The 18,614-nt window shown below is 36.1% G+C and overlaps 1 protein-coding gene across 1 annotated transcript in view; it reads right to left on the bottom strand.

The window, feature by feature from the left end:
* ATG2B (autophagy related 2B) overlaps nucleotides 1-18,614 on the bottom strand; it is a gene marked incomplete at its 3' end in the record, with an annotated part of 28,023 nt that overhangs the window by 2,253 nt on the left and 7,156 nt on the right. Inside the window, exons 4-21 of the mRNA XM_010024733.1 lie at nucleotides 16,722-16,824; nucleotides 15,212-15,374; nucleotides 14,553-14,732; nucleotides 11,718-11,814; nucleotides 10,503-10,685; nucleotides 9,677-9,831; nucleotides 8,805-8,916; nucleotides 8,386-8,647; nucleotides 7,370-7,520; nucleotides 6,766-6,858; nucleotides 6,416-6,604; nucleotides 4,477-4,750; nucleotides 3,566-3,671; nucleotides 2,374-2,566; nucleotides 2,064-2,206; nucleotides 737-894; nucleotides 303-475; nucleotides 1-4 (exon numbers count right to left, since the gene is read on the bottom strand). The exon at nucleotides 1-4 is cut by the window's left edge and continues 177 nt beyond it. Of these exons, the coding sequence (XP_010023035.1) occupies nucleotides 1-4; nucleotides 303-475; nucleotides 737-894; nucleotides 2,064-2,206; nucleotides 2,374-2,566; nucleotides 3,566-3,671; nucleotides 4,477-4,750; nucleotides 6,416-6,604; nucleotides 6,766-6,858; nucleotides 7,370-7,520; nucleotides 8,386-8,647; nucleotides 8,805-8,916; nucleotides 9,677-9,831; nucleotides 10,503-10,685; nucleotides 11,718-11,814; nucleotides 14,553-14,732; nucleotides 15,212-15,374; nucleotides 16,722-16,824 (2,739 nt within the window). The remainder of the gene's footprint in view (nucleotides 5-302; nucleotides 476-736; nucleotides 895-2,063; nucleotides 2,207-2,373; nucleotides 2,567-3,565; nucleotides 3,672-4,476; nucleotides 4,751-6,415; nucleotides 6,605-6,765; nucleotides 6,859-7,369; nucleotides 7,521-8,385; nucleotides 8,648-8,804; nucleotides 8,917-9,676; nucleotides 9,832-10,502; nucleotides 10,686-11,717; nucleotides 11,815-14,552; nucleotides 14,733-15,211; nucleotides 15,375-16,721; nucleotides 16,825-18,614) is intronic.

Here is an 18,614-nt window from a genome sequence, read left to right as displayed (position 1 = left end):
CCTGCTGAAAGAAGAATAGAAATGATAAAACAACTGCTTGCTGAGTTTGCTGTAGTTAGACAGTCTAAACCAACATAACATTTGCTACCAATACATATTTTCCCACTTGCATTTTAGTGATGTAAAGCAAAGTAAACACAATTGTTAAAATATTGTATTACATTATTGTCTATAGTACAGAAAGATAAAGAACACAGAATTACTGTTATGAACACTTGTTCCTTCCAAAAATAGTACATACAACATGAAGGGGATCCTACGATCAGAACAACAGACCAGCTTTTTCAGCCCCAGTGTCTCACCTTTACATCTGTGAATATGGACACTAATCCATGTGTCACATTTAGCAGAACAGACAGAAAGCTTTGCGAGTTCTTATTCTGAGAGTCAAGCTTTTTCCTTCTGCGTGAACGATAGTTTGGATCAACAGTGGAATAATACTGTAGTGTTTCTTCCTCAGATCCACTCTCATCATCTAATAGATAAAATGAAAAACAACTAACTCTCTAGCTAGTACACATATTATGCCAAGAACTCATTGTTTTTCCATCAGTAATATGATTCAATTTCACTTATTATACTTGATTATATATATATATCTTATGTTTTTTTTCTTCTTGGTTTAAGTAAATCCTTTCTTCTAAGTTTACAAACTCTTTCCACTATCAGCTTCATCACTTCAGACAATTATGCTTTTGAATCACTATAGTTCTACATGATTTATTAAGTGTATTACCATAATGAACTGCAGATTTAAATTGACTAAAGCTGTCTTTACTGAAAGTGTTGATGAGCTGGCTGGCCACAGATAGTCCAACACCATAAGAAAGGTTTTCAAATGTTTCTACAGGAGATGGAGCTGTGGGTTCCCACAACAATAAATCATTGCTGATCCTAGGAAGAAATACATTGTCATTATACAAAATATATGACTACATTCCCACTTAATATAAGGATAGTCAAGCAATATTTCTTTTGCAGACTTCACGTAACACATACCAGATTTTATAAACAAGAAAGAAAAAAGCTCAAGAGCACGAGAAAGAATAATGTATTAATGAGTAAAAGATAAAAAGTAGTGCTTTTTCTGTATTTATGGTACACACGTATCAAAGTCTACCATCTGATAGGGATACAAAAGCCTCTACTAGTAGGTGTGTATTAGCTCAGTAGGTTGACGGAGGGGTGACAAACCCCTATTTTATCACATAAATTTTTAACTAAGTTGCATGAAACAGTTCTTTTGCTTCCAAGTGACTTTGTGTCTGTCAGGGTTACAGACACGTGACACTCAGTACATGAGTACACCAAGAGAATATTCAATGAAAGGTTCAGCTTTGCCACTCTGGAAGTGAAAAAATACTTTGGAAGTAAAGTAATGTCTACTAGAGACTAAAATTGATCAGCATCTCTCCATGTAGCTAATAACAAGCATAATACCCACTTTCAGTTGATTTAATCTAGTTTATTTCTTTATTTTCAGACAGAGAACTAACAGAAATAAATGACGAATGCCAATCTCTAAGTTTTGTCCACTTTCTCTACATTTTCATAAGCCTTTATAAGGCTTATAAACTGAGTGGTTAGGGGTTTTTCCACTGCCTGCCTTGTGAACTCTTAATTTTTAGATGGAAAAAAAAAAAAAAAATCACTGAATAAGAAGGAAAGAATAAAGCTGAATGTAATCTTTTTTTTTTTAAAACAAAAAAAAAGTACAGTGATCCATTTATAAAGGAGACTTCAGAAAGATTAGAGCAAAATGAAACACTGAGAAAAGAGATCTGAACAAAGTATTCACTGAAAGCAAAAGACTATTTACCTTTACCCTTTTCTCATAAAATCTGTCAAACACTTTTTAGCAGATGGCTGCTGTGGCACTGATCAGATATATGTCAGTGGTGTCTCTGATGTTAGCTTGTAAGAATATTTATATAGCCTTTAATGTTCTTAGAAAACCATACAAGTGAATTCGTGTTACAGCTGCTCATTCAGTTGCTTTTATCAACAATGAATACAGATCTAAAAGTACAGGTCATGATAACAAAGCTAACAATTATACTTGCCTATTGTAAAGTTTTTCATAAAAGCTTTTGTTTGGTAATGTTAAGTGAATGTTTGGTAACATGAGTTCCAGTACATAATGAGAATTGCCAATTGTTTTATCCTGAAACTCGGTCATTTCAACTACATCTCCTGGCATCACCATCTGAAAGAAGAAAAAAAGAAAACTCTGAAGTAAAAAAAAACAAACAAAACAAGAAACCCAAAACAAACCAACAAACCAAAACTGGAAGCCATAAGATGTGCATAAAGTAGTATGAATATTAATTTTGTCTACCATAAGCACAAAGCAATAACAAAATTTTGTAGTACCTCTTCATTTTCAAACATGACCCTACGAGAAGAAAAAGGAGAAGGCTCTGGTCTTCTAATATCACACACATCCTTCAAAGAATGAGACCCTCCTTCTTCTTCCTCTTGAAAGTTATTATCACCTTCTTCCTCCTCAGCTGCTATCCTTTCCAGAATAGAGTGCACAGCCAGAGGGTTTATTTTCAATACAATCCTGACGTTGGAGAAGTTATGCAGAATAAGCCATTAGAGATGCTTGGAATTTTTATACTGATGCACTGTCACATGTCCCCTACCTATACTAGCTAGCCATTGAATACAAATAGACTAAATAGCTCAAAGACCAGGGATTTTTTTGTTAGACAACATGTAATTTATTAGACAAATTGATACCATTAAGAAAAACACCAAAATTACAGGCACAGAGGGATGTGGAAAAAGAAACATGAGGATGAGGTTAGTGTCTGCTTTTTTCAACTCCATCAGGTGACCATTACATGACCTCTGAAAAGCCCAGCACTCTCCCATAATAATGCTTGTATCATAAAACCATCAACAGTTATTAAAAAATGTTCTGCTACATGACATAGTGTATTACATGTACACACTGTTGTAGAAAAAGGTATTGGTACTATTATAAAAGAAAACCATGCTGAAAAAATGCCCAAACACATTATAATAAAGCCACTAAATTTGTTGCAAAAAATGTATGTGGCAGATTCTGCCGCAAATCTAAAACTGCCCCTTTAAACATCTTATTACATGCTGCAGCTGTTAGGTCCTTCCATTCAGTAACTCCTGAAGTATTATATTGCCTGTATATCAGATTATATTAACATTTTGAAGCAAAATTCCATTGAGGTTTTATTTGTTTGTTTAGTATTCAGTCTTGAATGTAAAAGTAGGAGAAAAGGTAAAGTGTCAGGAGGAAAAAAAAAAAAAACGGAGGTGAAAGTTTCAAGTCTCTTTCACTGAAATTTACTCAAGTCTATGCAGAAACCATTAGATATTAAAACTATCTTGCATTATCAGAAATGTAGACTTCTAAAGATATAAAAGCAAAAAAATCTTGGGTTCTTTTCAATAGTTACATGTTCTTTCTTTGCAAATTATTTTAAAGCATTTACTAAACAGCCAGTTTAGTAAAATTAGAAAAATAAGAGTGCTTCATAAAAATCCAAACAACCCACATTAGAAAATAACATTATTTTACCGAGGCCAGTCAAAATTGTCTGATGATGATGTTATATCTCCATCTACGCCACCAGACACTTGAAAAAATTTTATTGGTGCTTCTGCATTATCTTCTTTGAATGAACCTGAAAAGAAAAATTTATTTTTTTTAAATTAACACAGGAATGACAACTTCTAGCTTTAGGTTGCCCACTCCTCAGGTTAGAGTCTGACAGGGTACCTTCTCAATGCTGTTACAACGGCACTTACGCAAATGGCATCTTTTCCTCCAAAAACTAAGTACCAATTTTTAGAAACAAAAATTATTTCACATCATCTTCTAGCCAGCAGCAGTTAGAAAACCAGATGCTCCTAATGCATAGATATTTGCATTTACTTTTATAGCATCACTACGTTACGTCACAGCCTTGAAAAGTACAAAGAATGACATAACAGCTGAGAGGGTTGCAAGTATAAACAAGTCTCACAGATTTATTACTTTTAAGGATATTAAAGGCATAAAAGTATTAAAGTTTCCTAAATAACAGTTATTCAGGACATCTTTCACTTTTCTTGTAGACTAGACATGAGATTCCTAATTTGCATAGCTGCAGTAGCCCCCTACAAATCTTCTAACACCATGACAGACCCCAGAGATACCCTAAATCGAAACAAAGTGGTATAACAATATAACAGAAAACAGCAGAAATACTAGATAGATATAAAAAACTAGAATGCAAGCACTACACCGTACATACATTAGCCTCTCCTAGTATTATTTTGCCTTGTGCTGGTATTTAGTACACCACAATAAACTGCAGCAAATATATGTGCTCCAAAATTCAGGTGGAAAGACATTCCTGTGCTAATGCATATGAGAGGACACTTGTCTCAGATACATAGTATCTGGAAAAATAAAAAAGAATGTGATATATATGTTTACATTCTTACCAGTTAGCTCTTTAAAGGTAAGTTCTAATTTAACTTGTTCTGCAGTTGATCCTCCAATAAACTCAGTTTTAAATTCCACATCTGTATATTCAAGGTGGAGAATCTCCTTCTGAAGTGATTTCTTAAACCACGGTCCTCTTTCCTGATCTGACCGTAGGTCAGGTATTGGGAAGCGAACAGAGAGATTTAATGCTGGGGCAGTCACTTGAACTGAAACTCTACAGTTTGCAGGAGTATGTGAATCATCCAGAAAAACTTCAGTAAATGCTTTATGCTAAAAAAAGAAGAGGGGAAAAAATAAATTAGGAATACTGCACTAAAAGTGACTAAGGGAAAAGCTTTTGATGATGCAGTATCTAAAAACAAAAATATTTTTTCCACGTATCACACAAAGCACAGGTATCAGGACCAATTATTATGACTCTTAGGTTATTCTATTATTGGCACTGTTAGGATTCTACTTAGTTAGAAATCACGTATTTACACAGATTAGCAATGTTTCAAAAGATCTGAAGTTAGAAAGTGACAGAACCAAACAATACTGAACTGCAGTTAGGAATACCATGTCTCATGGATTTAGAATCATAGAATAGTTAGGGTTGGAAAGGACCTTAAGACCATCTAGTTCCAACCCCCCTGCCATGAGCAGGGACACCACGCACTAAACTGTGTCACCCTAGGCTCTGTCCAGCCTGGCCTTGAACACCTCCAGGGTTGGAGCATTCACAACTTCCTTGGGCAACCTATTCCAGTGCCTCACCACCCTCACTGTGAAGAACTTCTTCCTTATATCTAACCTAAAGTTTCTCGTTTAAGTTTAAAGCCATTACCCCTTGTCCTACCGCTACCATCCCTAATTTCTCTTTTTTTTTTTTTTTCAGATGTTATTGTTGAGAACCCAGGAACTACTATCATGCATATTTGCCCCTTTCACTAAGTCATGGCTTTCAGCTGCCATCACTGACATGTCATTCAAAACCTTCCCAAGTGTAGCCTATTGCTGACCATCATTGAAAATAATCAAACTTTTACGACATAGCCATATTGATAGAAATCGTTGAAGTTTTACAAATTTTTTTAAATGAGAGCTCTTTAAGATTTGAATACTGATTTTCTGTAATCAATCAAAGCAACGATAAAGTTACATGAAGATACTTGCGCTGTGTAGAAAATCAGTTAATTGCATTAACTGTACCTCATGTATTTTAAAAAAAGCCTTCAGTTTAATGTTACTGTGCTAAATATAATAACATTCAAATCCTACTGACAACCTGAACCAAGACAAACAAGCTCCAACTTCTGCTGGTCCTAGAGCCACTAGAACACAATGTTTATGTTCCCCATCCTTTCTATCACCTACTACAAAAGTGGGTAAGTCACAGCAGAGACAACTCAGCTGACTGTGACACCTAAAGATTTCAATATAGAAGTGGAATTGTCAACAGTTGATATAAACTGTTGCATGATGGGATGTACTAGGGATTAGAAATCAGTCAAGACTCTTCTTTTTTGCCCAGTTCTGCTTGCCGCAAGAAGCAGAGAACTTACGCAGTTTGTGAAGCTGCTACCATTGCTTTTAGGTCTGTTATCAAGCATGCAATCGCTGAATCCAAAATGAGTATATACATCAGATGGCTACTGTATCAGAAGGGAACCACTTCCCACCCCCTCCAAAAAAGAAGAAAAAAACCAAAAAAACAAAAACCCAAACCCTCCACACATCACCAAAAAGCTCAAAACCAAGAAAATCCACAAAAACACCACAAAAAACCCCAACCGACCAACCACTACCATACACACAACCCATAAAAACCTAAAACCAAACGAAAAAAAACCCACCACCCATCAATGAGAATTAGCAATCTCAGGCAGATTGCCATCCTGCCTTCCTCCTGCAATAAATCATCAAGTTCATTAATCAATTTCATTTTTAACTTACCAGACTTATGTGCTTGTTGTAAGAAGCATACATGTGAGATGCCATCATCTCCACTGTAGTTAGTTTCTGTGGTTGAAGCAAGGAATTTAACCTGTCTACAATACTAATATCCAGCTCACAAAACACTGGACTTAACTTTATTTGTAACTCTGCTTTCTGTGGAACAGAACTGAGTCTCCCTTGACTGCCCTGAAACGAAACAGAAAAAGCACTAAAATCCTTAAGAACAATATAGTGAAACAAATTATACTAACGGGGAGTTATGGACTCTTTTACAAGAAAGATATCTTTCTGTTAAAATTAACAAAATTAGACAAAGATTATTATACAGAAACTTGGTCCCATCTTACCTGAGGTCCTCTATTATCTGAATGCTTATAATGAAGCTGAAGGCATGGCATAGCATGAGAGTCATTTCCTTTTTCAGAATGAAATGTCAGCAGCTACAAAATAAAATAGAGTTAAAAACACTTAAGGAGAAAAGAGTTACCACAGGAAAAGACAGATCTATGACGTTTTACCTAGAACAGACAGTAAGTAACCCTACATTCAAGTCACTGAACAAAGCCCCAGTCCAACCACTTGTTCAGCCACTTTATTGGATGTCTCTGACCATTAAAATAGCTGAAAGAATAATCATCACCAAAAGAAACCTTCACATTGCTTAACTCCACCAGTTGTTTTTTTGAAAACATTTACTCTAATTCCCAAACTATGTTAAGCATATTTAAAAAGAGAAGTAAACTAGTGGACTCTGTCTACTTAACGCTATTCCTGTCACATGGGACAGAAGCCTTGTTCGTGATTTGAGCTTGCAATCAAAATTAAGTTACATCTTAAACCCAGAGCATATTTAAAAAGAAAATTAAAAATTGCAATGATTTTAAAATCTAGCATTACCAGTTACACAATTAACGTTTCTTTTCTATGGAACTCCCTGTATTTTTTACATACCTCTGTATAGTGAGGCTGAATGGAATGAGAGTCAGTAGAAAAAAGACATTCCAGGAATTCCATATTCCCAATGGATAAATCAGTACTAAAACTTCGAGAGGCAATCCTTTGTCTTTGTTCATAGGACACTTTAATGCCAGTACCTATAAATCTGAATTATTAAAATTATGATTTATGAAAAGTAGCATGAAACCATACAATTATGAAAAGTCAAGACTGAAATATGCAAAAGATCACTATGATCATTTTCAGAATAAAATTGCCATAATTTCTTCAAAAATAAGTAAGAATTCTAATTATAACAGATTATAGCTTTAGCAACAATAACAATGGAGCTCACTTACGTTACACATTCAACAATGGTCAGTGTAGAGATATGCATAAAGAACACTTTAGACATCTAACCTAAGGTGCAAGTCACATAAAGCTGGGAATCTAACATCCTTATATAGACACTGAAAAAGTCAAATACCTCAAAAAGTCTAAATTACATGCATAAGGGAAGAAACTGTTTATACACCCTTAAAATTTTACTTCATACACTGTACTGGGATGGTAAAAACTGGAGAAAAAGACTGTTGACTAACTTCATGATATTGGTTACACGTACTTTTTATTGCTACTGATATACTATTCTGATTCAAGTAAAACCCTAAGCTTTTTCAAGCAGAAAACCCTGTATCTGAATAAATATGATCCTGTAAAATACAGCTATTTCTAAAGAAATAATATACTTAATGATTCTTGACTCTCTGTATTTCTGTGGTAGAAACTGTACCTTGTTTAATTCATCTACTCTTGAAAAGGGGTAAGGTTGATTCTAATGTACTTGGTTTTTTATTTAAAAAGTCTTGGACAACAGATGTCAAAATTCAAGGCTATTTTGAAATTAACAAAGTATTCTAATGCAATTCAAATATTAAGTGACACAATTCCTATGTAAATACACTTACTTTATTCAAATTTACTTAAAATATATTTTTGTTAATTATATTTATTAATAAGCAAAGTTATACCTAAGGTGATCATGAGAACAAGCTTCTGCAAATACTTCTCGGAAGGACAGAAAATCTTCTGTTGAAAACTTAACTGGCTCAATCTTTTCTATTCGGGTAAAGAAATCGCGAGCCATTGGTGTCAATGGGTTAAGATTCAGTGAACTTTCAGGTGGGGGTAAAGGGTCAATATGTAGTACAGACACTGAGAAAGTTCCAACTGCCAGTCTAAAAAGCAGCTCAGGTCTGGATTCATCCACAGAAACAGATCTGGATGGAACAGCTGAAATACAAAATTAAGTTCACATAATTTTTCAGCAATAACACATTTATAAAATCATCTTACTTTTGATTTTCACTTCTTTTTACCAAGTTGCTGCACAACAATTCATTTCCAAAATTATCAAGGGAGCAAAATGCAACAGAACATTTTTACTTACATGTCCTTCTTAAGGAAGCCTGGTGAACCATGTTGGCTGTAAGCGAAGAACCTCTTGGAGGTTGTAGATCTTGTTTATTACGATCAAGAAAATCACCCCAAGTTGGTTGAAGCTGAAAGAAAAATACCTATGATCTTAAATTCGACACATAGATGTTAAACATTAGATCAAACATATAAGTTAAAGGAACACAAAAGAAAATACATGCATAAACAACCAATAGCATGCCATTTCATGGCATACTAGTGCTCAACTAAATAACGTACATATTCTTTACTTCGGGCTACGCTTTCTAATTCTATGATTATCTACATCCACATATTTTCAAAGCTGAAGTTGTTCTCTCCATGACTATATATTTCTCCTGCTTCTCTGTAAAAAGCAGAACTGTTCCCCAGGGCTTTCATTAACCAAAACATTAGAGATGTAACAGATCTGGGAAAGATGGCAATATCAACAGCATAATTTTTTATGTTGTTTGAGAAATAATGTTATACAACAATTTTGTACTTTTTATTGTCGTTGCCTGTGTAGTCCATATTAAAAGCAAGTCCAGATGGCAAACATGCAGTTATTCTAAGGAAAATAAATTATAAAGCAAGCCATATACACTTCAAGACATTTGAAAACAAATACATTTCATGTATTTGTAGCCAAACAGATAAGAAACTTTCCAATACAATGTGCGTAACAGAAAAGAATTACTATCAGCCCTACAATATCCATAACAGAAAAGAATTACTATCAGCCCTAAACATTTTCAGTTGTCCTAGAATTTTGCTATAGTTCTTGATATTGTAAAGAATATTTTGCAAGAGTTTCAGACAAAAGTGTTAATTGCAAAAATATTTTAAAGGTAGTTAATACTATACCACTGTAGTGCTCAGTGGAGACCCTGCTGGTGTAGTTGTATATGTACTGGTTAAAGACAGGTCTAGATCCATGGTTGGAGGGTCTCCAAGAGGTGGAAGGGAGGAAAGGCTGTGAGACATGTCCATTTCAGCCATTGAGAAGAAAACTTCTTCTTCTAGTAAGAACCGTAGACAGTAGTGTTATTTTCCAATACAAAAAAATAACTTTACTTTTAACAGAAACTTATCCATAAGTTCAGAAATCTAACTGCTAGACAGAATAAGCAGCTAAATGTATTATTTATAGAAGTTTCAAGTTCTCTTGACACTTCAACTACTAGTACCTATGGGCAAAGATTATTAAAAAAATAATTTAAAAAAATTATAAATACTAAACCAGTTACATATGCCATTTTAATATTCAAGTTGGCATAATTTCTATAAATTCATACACTTGCCTTTTGACAAATCAGTTTGTATTTTCACATTAAAAGTAATCAGCAAAAAATTATTCAAATAAAAGTACAAATGAGGGCAATGCAACTATTATTCTATATTTAATTTCCTCAACCTTGCAATTGAAATGTTGTTACACAGTATGTGTACTTACTGTTTTACAGAGTAACATACACATTACTGAACAGTTTTAATGATCTACTGAATCAAGTCCAGCCTGATACCTAGGCTAAGTATTAAACTTTTATTCAACAGTACAATTAAAGTATACAATTATTCTGCATCAAAGATCTTTTGATACTTCAAGTTTGTAAGATTAAAAGATGAACAGTCAATTTATTTAATCTTAACAACATGTTATTCACTATGCTGCACCATCTTTTATACTTGCCGCGACTGGAAGGTGTTCTGGTACTCTCTGTCTCATAGAAGCTTTGTTCAGATGACGCTCCTGCTGATAAAGACTCTTTTCTTAAATAACGTTTCAATTCCATTTGAATCCGATACTCATCTTCCTGTTGCATTGGCCGGTTCTTCCTATCTTTATTTGACAATTCTATCCTGCTTAGGCTCTCTGAATTGAAAAAACCAAACAAACCAAGGACAGAAGCCCATTGTAATTTCCTCACCAGCACCCCGAAGAAAAATCAAAAATAAACCTAAAATTAACCAACTGTTGTTGCTGTATGTATATGCATTTGTGTATCTATACTTATCTCTCTCATGTCAAATGTGGATATACATACATTCTGTTGTTTTGAAGATTTTAGTTACCCAAAACAGATTATTCTCTCCCTAGCATTCATTAATCTCAAATCTGAAGAAAATGTTCTAAGGTCATATATGCAAATGTGTTCACATAATATCAGCATTATTTCCTTTTGCAGTCAGCACAATCTCTGAAAGATATGGCTATTAAGGAATTATTAAAATTTCAGGTTTAAAGATGACGCATATGTGATCCTTTTCCAGTTATACAAAAAGAATTAACAAGTCCAGTACAAAAAACATATCAGTATCATTGTAAGAGTATTAAGCATCTACCCGAAACATGACAAATCTTTTCAAAATTATACTATCTACTCTTGTCATAAGTGGTGTTACATTGGGAAGACTGGGGAGGGGGCAGGGATCTGACACAAACCAAAACACCCTTGTCCTGCTGATCTAATATTTGAAACAGCGCTGTTAACTACTTTGCAAATGTGGACAAATGAACACAATTACTATCTGTTCTATGTTTTCTTTGCCTGTCACTAAAGCACAGGCCAGAGAAGGAACCAAACTCAAGAGACAAAATTGTTTTGGCCTACTGATCTTCTCCACTTACCATTTCCCCATATCTTGTCCTATTATATAGCCACTTGTCAAGCCTTATGTGTTACCTAGATTTTCATTACCTGCAAGTACAATTTGCAACTGAAGTCACTAAGCTGATCATAGTCCTATACAGAGGAGCTACAAAACATTTTGCTAGTACCAAATAGAAATTAATAATCATCTATCAACACAAATACTTTTTGACATGAGGAAACTTGTTTATCTTGCAAAGTTTATTTTTCATCCACTGTAATACATATGTAACATTTACAGAATGTCCACTTACCTGGTCCAGCAATAGCTGCTACCATGTCCAACAGAAGATGCACCTGCCTTGGTGACAGAAACAGATGTACAGAGTCTATTTGTCCATCTACATCCAACTAAAAAAAAAATAAAAAACCAAAAACCACTAAACACTTTCAAGAACACTTCAAGAATTTTTCTTTAAAACTTTTTAATCAACTATTTTGATAGTAGATTTAGATGCTGTCAAGGGTACAGCCATTCCAGCAGAATCTTCCATCTTCTACACAACAGCTAGAAACTTAATCGTGTATTGCTTCTGATCTGTAGCTTGGAAGGAAAAATGCAGGTGTGTCACTGACAATTTATTAGCTTAAAATAAATATACAATTACCTAATAGGAAAATTCAAGAATACCATTAATCTGCCAGTTGTTTTACTTAAACTTTAATAATTCTAGAAGTAATCAACAATATAAAGTTAGTATTATGCATTAATTACAAAATACTGATGTCAGCACCTCTAAAGCAGACCTTAAAAAACTGTAAACATGCTCTTCTGGACTCCTATTTAGTATATATATGAATAAATTAATGTACTACAGAGTAGGATGTTTATAGAAGTCTAATTGGCTTGTGATGGTATACAACAAAGCTAGCCACTTATGTTTTGAGAGCAGCTCAAGTTAAAATTTTCTTAAGGACTTGTACAGTTTTATTTTTCAAATCTAGAATCCTGTACATCTAGACGCTGGTCCATTTGTGTTTATTATTCATTGTATTGGATGTAGGTGGCAAGGTGTTGGCAGCAGGCTATGGCGCAGAGGCAGCCTCTGCACTGAAGCGTCACGGTTTGCCCCATGCTGGGCAGAGCTGGTTCCAACCCTGTAATGGACCCACCACAGGACACAGCTGAGCCCATCAGCAAAGCTGGTGGTGCCTCTGTGAAAATATATTTAAGAAAGGGCAAAATGCTGCATGGGCAGTGAGCTAAAAAGAGTAAAAGAAACAATCCTGCAAACACCAAGGTCAGGGAAGAAGGAGGGGGAGAAGGTGCTCCAGGTGCCAGAGCAGATATTCCCCTGCAGCCTGTAGAAGAGATCATACCAGAGCAGAAACCCATGCTGCAGCTCATGGAAGAGCCCACTCTGCAGCAAGCAGATGTGCCCTGAAGGAGCTTGTAGCCTGTGGAGAGGCTCCTGGTAGGTGCTGCAGCCCATGGAGAGAAGCCCACACAGCAGCAGGTTCTCCTGTCAGGATTCATGGAGGCCCCATGCAGAAGCCTGTTTATCCTGCTGGACTTTAGCCCATGCAAAGGACCCTTCACAGGTTGTGAAGGACCAGAACATGAAGGACCCACACCAGAATACAGGAAAAGCATAAAGGGGAAGGAGCAGCAAAGAGGAACTGATATGAACTGGCTGCAGCCCTTCAATTCTCCATCCTCCCTGCACTGGTCAAGCTGGTGAGGACGTAGAGAAGTTCGAACATTGAAATGAAGTTGAGCCTGGGAAGAAAAATCAGTGAGAGGAGGGTGATTTACTTTGTTTCTCATCATCCAGCTTCATTCTAATTGGCAATAAATTCAATTTATTTTCCCTCAGTTGAGCCTGTTGTACCCATGACAGAAACTGCTAAATTATTGCTTTATCTCAATCTCTGAGCTTTACACCACATTCTCACCCCCTGTCCTGTTGAGAAGCGTGAGTAAGAGCCACTGGATAGGCATAAGCCAGCCAGCCAAGGTCAACCCACCAGAGTCATGGAGGGGAGGAGGGAAGGCATGCAGTGGACTGAATTTATATGAAAAAATACTTTTGCTCATCAAGACTGCAAGGGAATATTTACCTAAATGGGGAAAATAAATGATCAAGTAGTTCTGTATACTGTTTCCTACCATTTTTTCCATCCTTTGCAAAGAGTTGGAAGAAAATTAAATTACTGAAGAATGTCACACTTGCCATGAACTTATACAGTGTATTTTGTAGTTTACATGCTTGAAATGCCTAGTCTAATTAATTTGTTCTAACATAGTTCAGTTTCCAGAGTAAAAAAGTTTAACCTAGACTAAGCAATATAGTGTATCTCTGCTCTTTCCAGTCTGCATGAATTCTACCTGCTAAATAAAAAAAGAGGTCCTTTTTTAATTTTGACACATAACATTACATCCATTCATTAGTTCAGATGTTGCTGTTATTTAACATAACAACAGTGTTCTGCCTGTACTCAAGCCCAACTTTCAGAGACCACTGCTCTACATTCTATTATATTGAACATTTCCTATAGAACAAAAATTAGTCTCAGTTCTGCCATTGATATTTTTTCTTTTGGCTATTTTAAAATAAATCTAATGATATTAAAGTGGGAAAAAAATTGATCTTTAGAAACATCTGGACATCAGTTAATTTAAAGGTGTTAACTGCATTAACTATTCACAGTTTTGAAATAGCCAGCATTTTTCTTTTTCACACCACATAAAATATGTTATTTCACTTTTCAGAGGACTCAACTGAATAAACAAGAAAAGTTAAAGATTAACTAGAAATTGCTGGACATAAAAAACTTCTCTAATGAATAGTAGCAGGAGTTTCATGAAAACAAAACAACCTTCTCAAGAGTTACTCCAATACATAAATTCAGTCTAACATAAACGAATTCTACTTTACCAGATTTCAGTGTGCCACTGACATGTCTGGCCACTATAAAGATGTCTTATTAGACATAGTTACTGGGTTTTAATGCAGAGAATCTACAACAAAAATAAGGGGATTCTTTCCCCTTGACAATCTCACCATCGTTTTTATGCAGCAGAAAAAAAATAAAAATAATCCTATGTAACTACTAATTTAGTTAAAGACCAGGAAAGCATGACTAACCTTAGCTCCAGGAAGTACTTCATTCTGCTTTAATGTCAGACTCAACTCCATTCTACCAATCAGCTTACTGATCTGCACAGGGTCAGAAGGAGTAATTTCTGGCAAGTTTCTTGTTAATTGCGGATGTGGCTCATAAATGATTTTTGGATTCCAGCTAGGTGAAAGCTTTGGTTCAGTTGCCTTAAAAGATTGCAGACAAAGGAGTAAGCATGTATCCCATTTCTTAGAAGCATTTCAAATAAGCTCAACACAGATGATCATTTTACACAAATATAAATTTGATAATGACATTAAAAACACGTATACATCACTGTGAATGAAACAAGGCATGCAAAAGGTGACACAGGCCTTTGAAAAAAGGTGGAGCAAGTTTCCACAACACAGTGAACTGCAAGACTTCTACACATTCAAGTTGCAATCAGATTCCAGTACAACACATGCTAAAATTTACTCAGTTCTAAAGTCTCCATTTCCTTTTCCATCTAAATCAACAGGAAGCAATTATCGAAGCTTACTGAACACAGATTCAAGTAGAAATTGAATTTCTATATCCTTCAGAATAAATATAGTATATAAACATATGTAATATATATATATATAAAATATATAAAGTCTATCCTGTATCAATTTACATTCTTATATAATGTATTTAATTTTACCAGCTGTGTGGCTGAACACACTGGGGAGGTCTTTGCTGATGCAGGAAACTCATCCCAGAAGAAAGAGACACCCGAGAGCTGCAGTAACTTATGAGCAAAAGCTGTGGGCTGATGCACATTAATTCCAGAGCACTCATCTGCAGTTTCATCACAGTACATAGTTCTAGGGGATAAAAGAAACAAAATAAAGATGGTAGATGCATGCAAATTGTTACATTTATCATGCCACTTAGCCTCTGAGCTCCTACATGCTCTCTCTCTCTCTTCAGACTATTTAGAATGCCAATGACGGTCCTGAAAGGAGAAACTATCACTCTGGTGGAATGGGCGGAAACCTTATGTTTTCTACAGGGCACCACAGGACAACTGTGATATGCTTCCAGTGTGAACATATCCCAGTACTTATGTCCAATCTGACCACAAAGTGAAGGAGTCCACCCAACACATCTATACGCACATTTCCATCAGGACACACACAATTCTCACTTCAAAATCTGAATTTTTTAAAAAATCTGCCATTTAATATTTTTCTGTGGTATAAAAGAACGACTTGAAAGTAACATTCTGTCAAAATAAAAGATGGAAATTGAAAGAGTAGGCTCCAAACCTTTAAAATTCCCATCAAATTAAATTTCTTACATTATAATACTGAAATACAGCATAACCAGTAAACTTTTACAAAGATGCAAACCTCCACATATTAAAATTTACAGTGGGAAAATACACTTACCTTTCTATAAAAGAATAGTATCAAACAACGTGCTATTTAACAGTTTGTTTCAATCTAGTTTTTAAAGTACAGCAAAGGAAGTTTGTTCTGGGAATGGACTTCCACAAGAAAAATAATTACAGTTTTACTAACATCTCTCCTGAACAAAACAACCTTAAGTTTATAAATGTTTAAACACAAATATATTTAACTAGCATTTCTCAGAAAGAATCAATTTCATTTGGTAATGATTTCAATACTTTGCAAGAAAGTATGATTACACTACCCCATAGCTTATAAAAACCCCAACCTTAAGAATGTGTACAGTATTCAAGTTCAAAGTAACTACAGAATACATGTGAGCTCTTCTGAAAGCTCACAGAGGACCCAAAATCTTCCAGGTTTTTTATTTTTTCAGGACTATCTTTCTCTTTGAAAATATTTAGTGTCTTGCTCAAAAGGGTCAGTTCCTTTTGTGTATCAAAAAGATTGTCTGATTTGCCAACAATATCCATTGACTGTTGAACATCTGAGCAATGGTATTCATTAATTATGGAAGCAGTTACTGAGTTATCTTTGGAAAACCCAGAACTCTGGTAATTTGATGGTTAAATACCTTTAGGTTATACGTGTTAAGTGGAAGCTGAATGGAAAAAATGCTCACTGGCATTATAAAAGAGGTAAGAGCTAGTATATAAGGACTAAGAATGTGTGTGCATGGGTAAAATATACTGCACAGGAAATAGCAAAAAGTGCCTTAGGGAAAAAAAAAAAAAGATACACATTAGAAAAAATGTTTACCTTTCGATTCTGATTTCAAGTGCAGTTCCACTTTTAGAGTTTTCTGGTACATGTTCTATTCGCAGAACAGTATCTAAAAAGGTAACTTTCACTCTTCTTAGAACTTTAATGAGAAAATAAAGAGAGATCATGCAAGCATTTAAGTCAAGCTACTCAACAACTTTAATAAGCAAATTTAAAACTGTCTTCCATCTTGTTTAATTTTTCAGTATTTCTTTCAGTGTGAAGAGAGTTTAATAACGTAACGAGACATCAAATGACAATGTAAGCTCCTACTAAATGTCCAATATGTACATCCATACCTTGCAATAGACCTTTAATGCATGGACATTTGAGCAAGCGACAACACAAGCCAAGTTGTTCTATGGCTCACTGCAGGTGATCCTCAAGAAAAGTTCCTACTTCCTTTTGCATTATGTCTGAACTCCTGAACACTGCTTAGAGCACCACACTACTCTGGCTGAATACTTCTATTTCTAGATTTGATTTTAAACACTTCCCTTAGCTCAGACATTTCAGCACCAGGTTCTCTACTGCAAAATGTGGCCATAAGGCCGGGAGGCCTCCATGGATGGATAAGGAGCTGCTGAGAGAATGAAAAAAGAAGCTTACAGAAGGTTGAAGCAAGGACAAGCAGCCTGGGAGGAATACAGGAAGTGCAGGAAGCTAGGGATCAGGTCAGGAAAGATAATGGCCCAGTCAGAAACAAGTCTGGCCAGGGATGTCAAAGAACAGGAAGGGCTTCTATAGGTATGTTGCAAACAAAAGACAGACTAAGGATAATGTGGGCCCTCTCCAGAAGGAAATGGGAGAACTGGCTACCCTGGATTTGGAGAAGGCTGAGGTTCTCAATGAATTCTTTGCCTCAGACTCCACCAGCAAGTGCTCTGACCACACCACACAAGTCTTGGAAGACAAATGCAGGGATTGTGAGCACGAAGACCTTAGGCCCACTGTAGGAGAGGATCAGGTTCAAGATCATCTTAGGAACCTGAATGCGCACAAGTCCATGGGACCTAATGAAATCCATCCACGGGTCCTGGAGGAGCTGGCGAATGAAGTTGCTAACCCACTGTCCATCATTTTTGAAAAATCATGGCAGCCAGGCGTAGTTCCTGATGACTGAAAAAAGGGTAATATAACCCCCATTTTCAAGAAGGGAAAAATGGAAGACCTGAGGAACAACAGACCAGTCAGTCTCATCCTTATGCCTGGCAGGATCTTGGATCAGATTCTCCCAGAAAGCATGCTGAGGCACATGAAAACCAACCAGGTGGTTGGTGACAGCCAACACGGTTTCACTATGGCCAAACCATGACTGGCTGATTTGGTGGCCCTCTATGATAGGGCTACAGACCTGATGGATAAGGGACAGCGGCAGAGCAGTTGACGTCATCTACCTGGACTTGTGCAAAGCGTTTTACACTGTCCCACATGACCTCCTTGTCTCTAAATTGGAGAGACATAAATTTGATGGATGGACTACCCCATGGATAAGGAACTGGCTGGATGGCTGCACACAAACAGTTGCAGCCAATGGCTCAATGTCAAAGTGGAGATCGGTAATGAGCGGTGTTCCTCAGGGGTCAGTGTTGGGACCTGTGTTGTTCAGTACCTTTGTTGGCAACATGGACAGTGGCATTGAGTGTGCCCTCAGCAAGTTTGCCAAGGACACCAAGCTGTGTGGTTTAGTTGATACACTGGAGGGAAGGGATGCCATCCAGAGGCACCTGGACACGCTTGTGAGGTGGGCTGATGCCAACCTCATGAAGTTTAACCAAGACAAGTGCAAGGTCCTACACCTGGGTCGGCACAACCCCAGGCACAGCTACAGGCTGGGTAGAGAAGAGATTCAGGGCAGCCTTGCGGAGAAGGACTTGGGGGTAGTGGTTG

The sequence above is a fragment of the Nestor notabilis genome, unplaced genomic scaffold (assembly GCF_000696875.1).
Source record: "Nestor notabilis isolate BGI_N333 unplaced genomic scaffold, ASM69687v1 scaffold2072, whole genome shotgun sequence".
Lineage (NCBI taxonomy): Eukaryota > Metazoa > Chordata > Aves > Psittaciformes > Psittacidae > Nestor > Nestor notabilis.
This window is presented reverse-complemented; position numbering and strand designations above follow the sequence as displayed.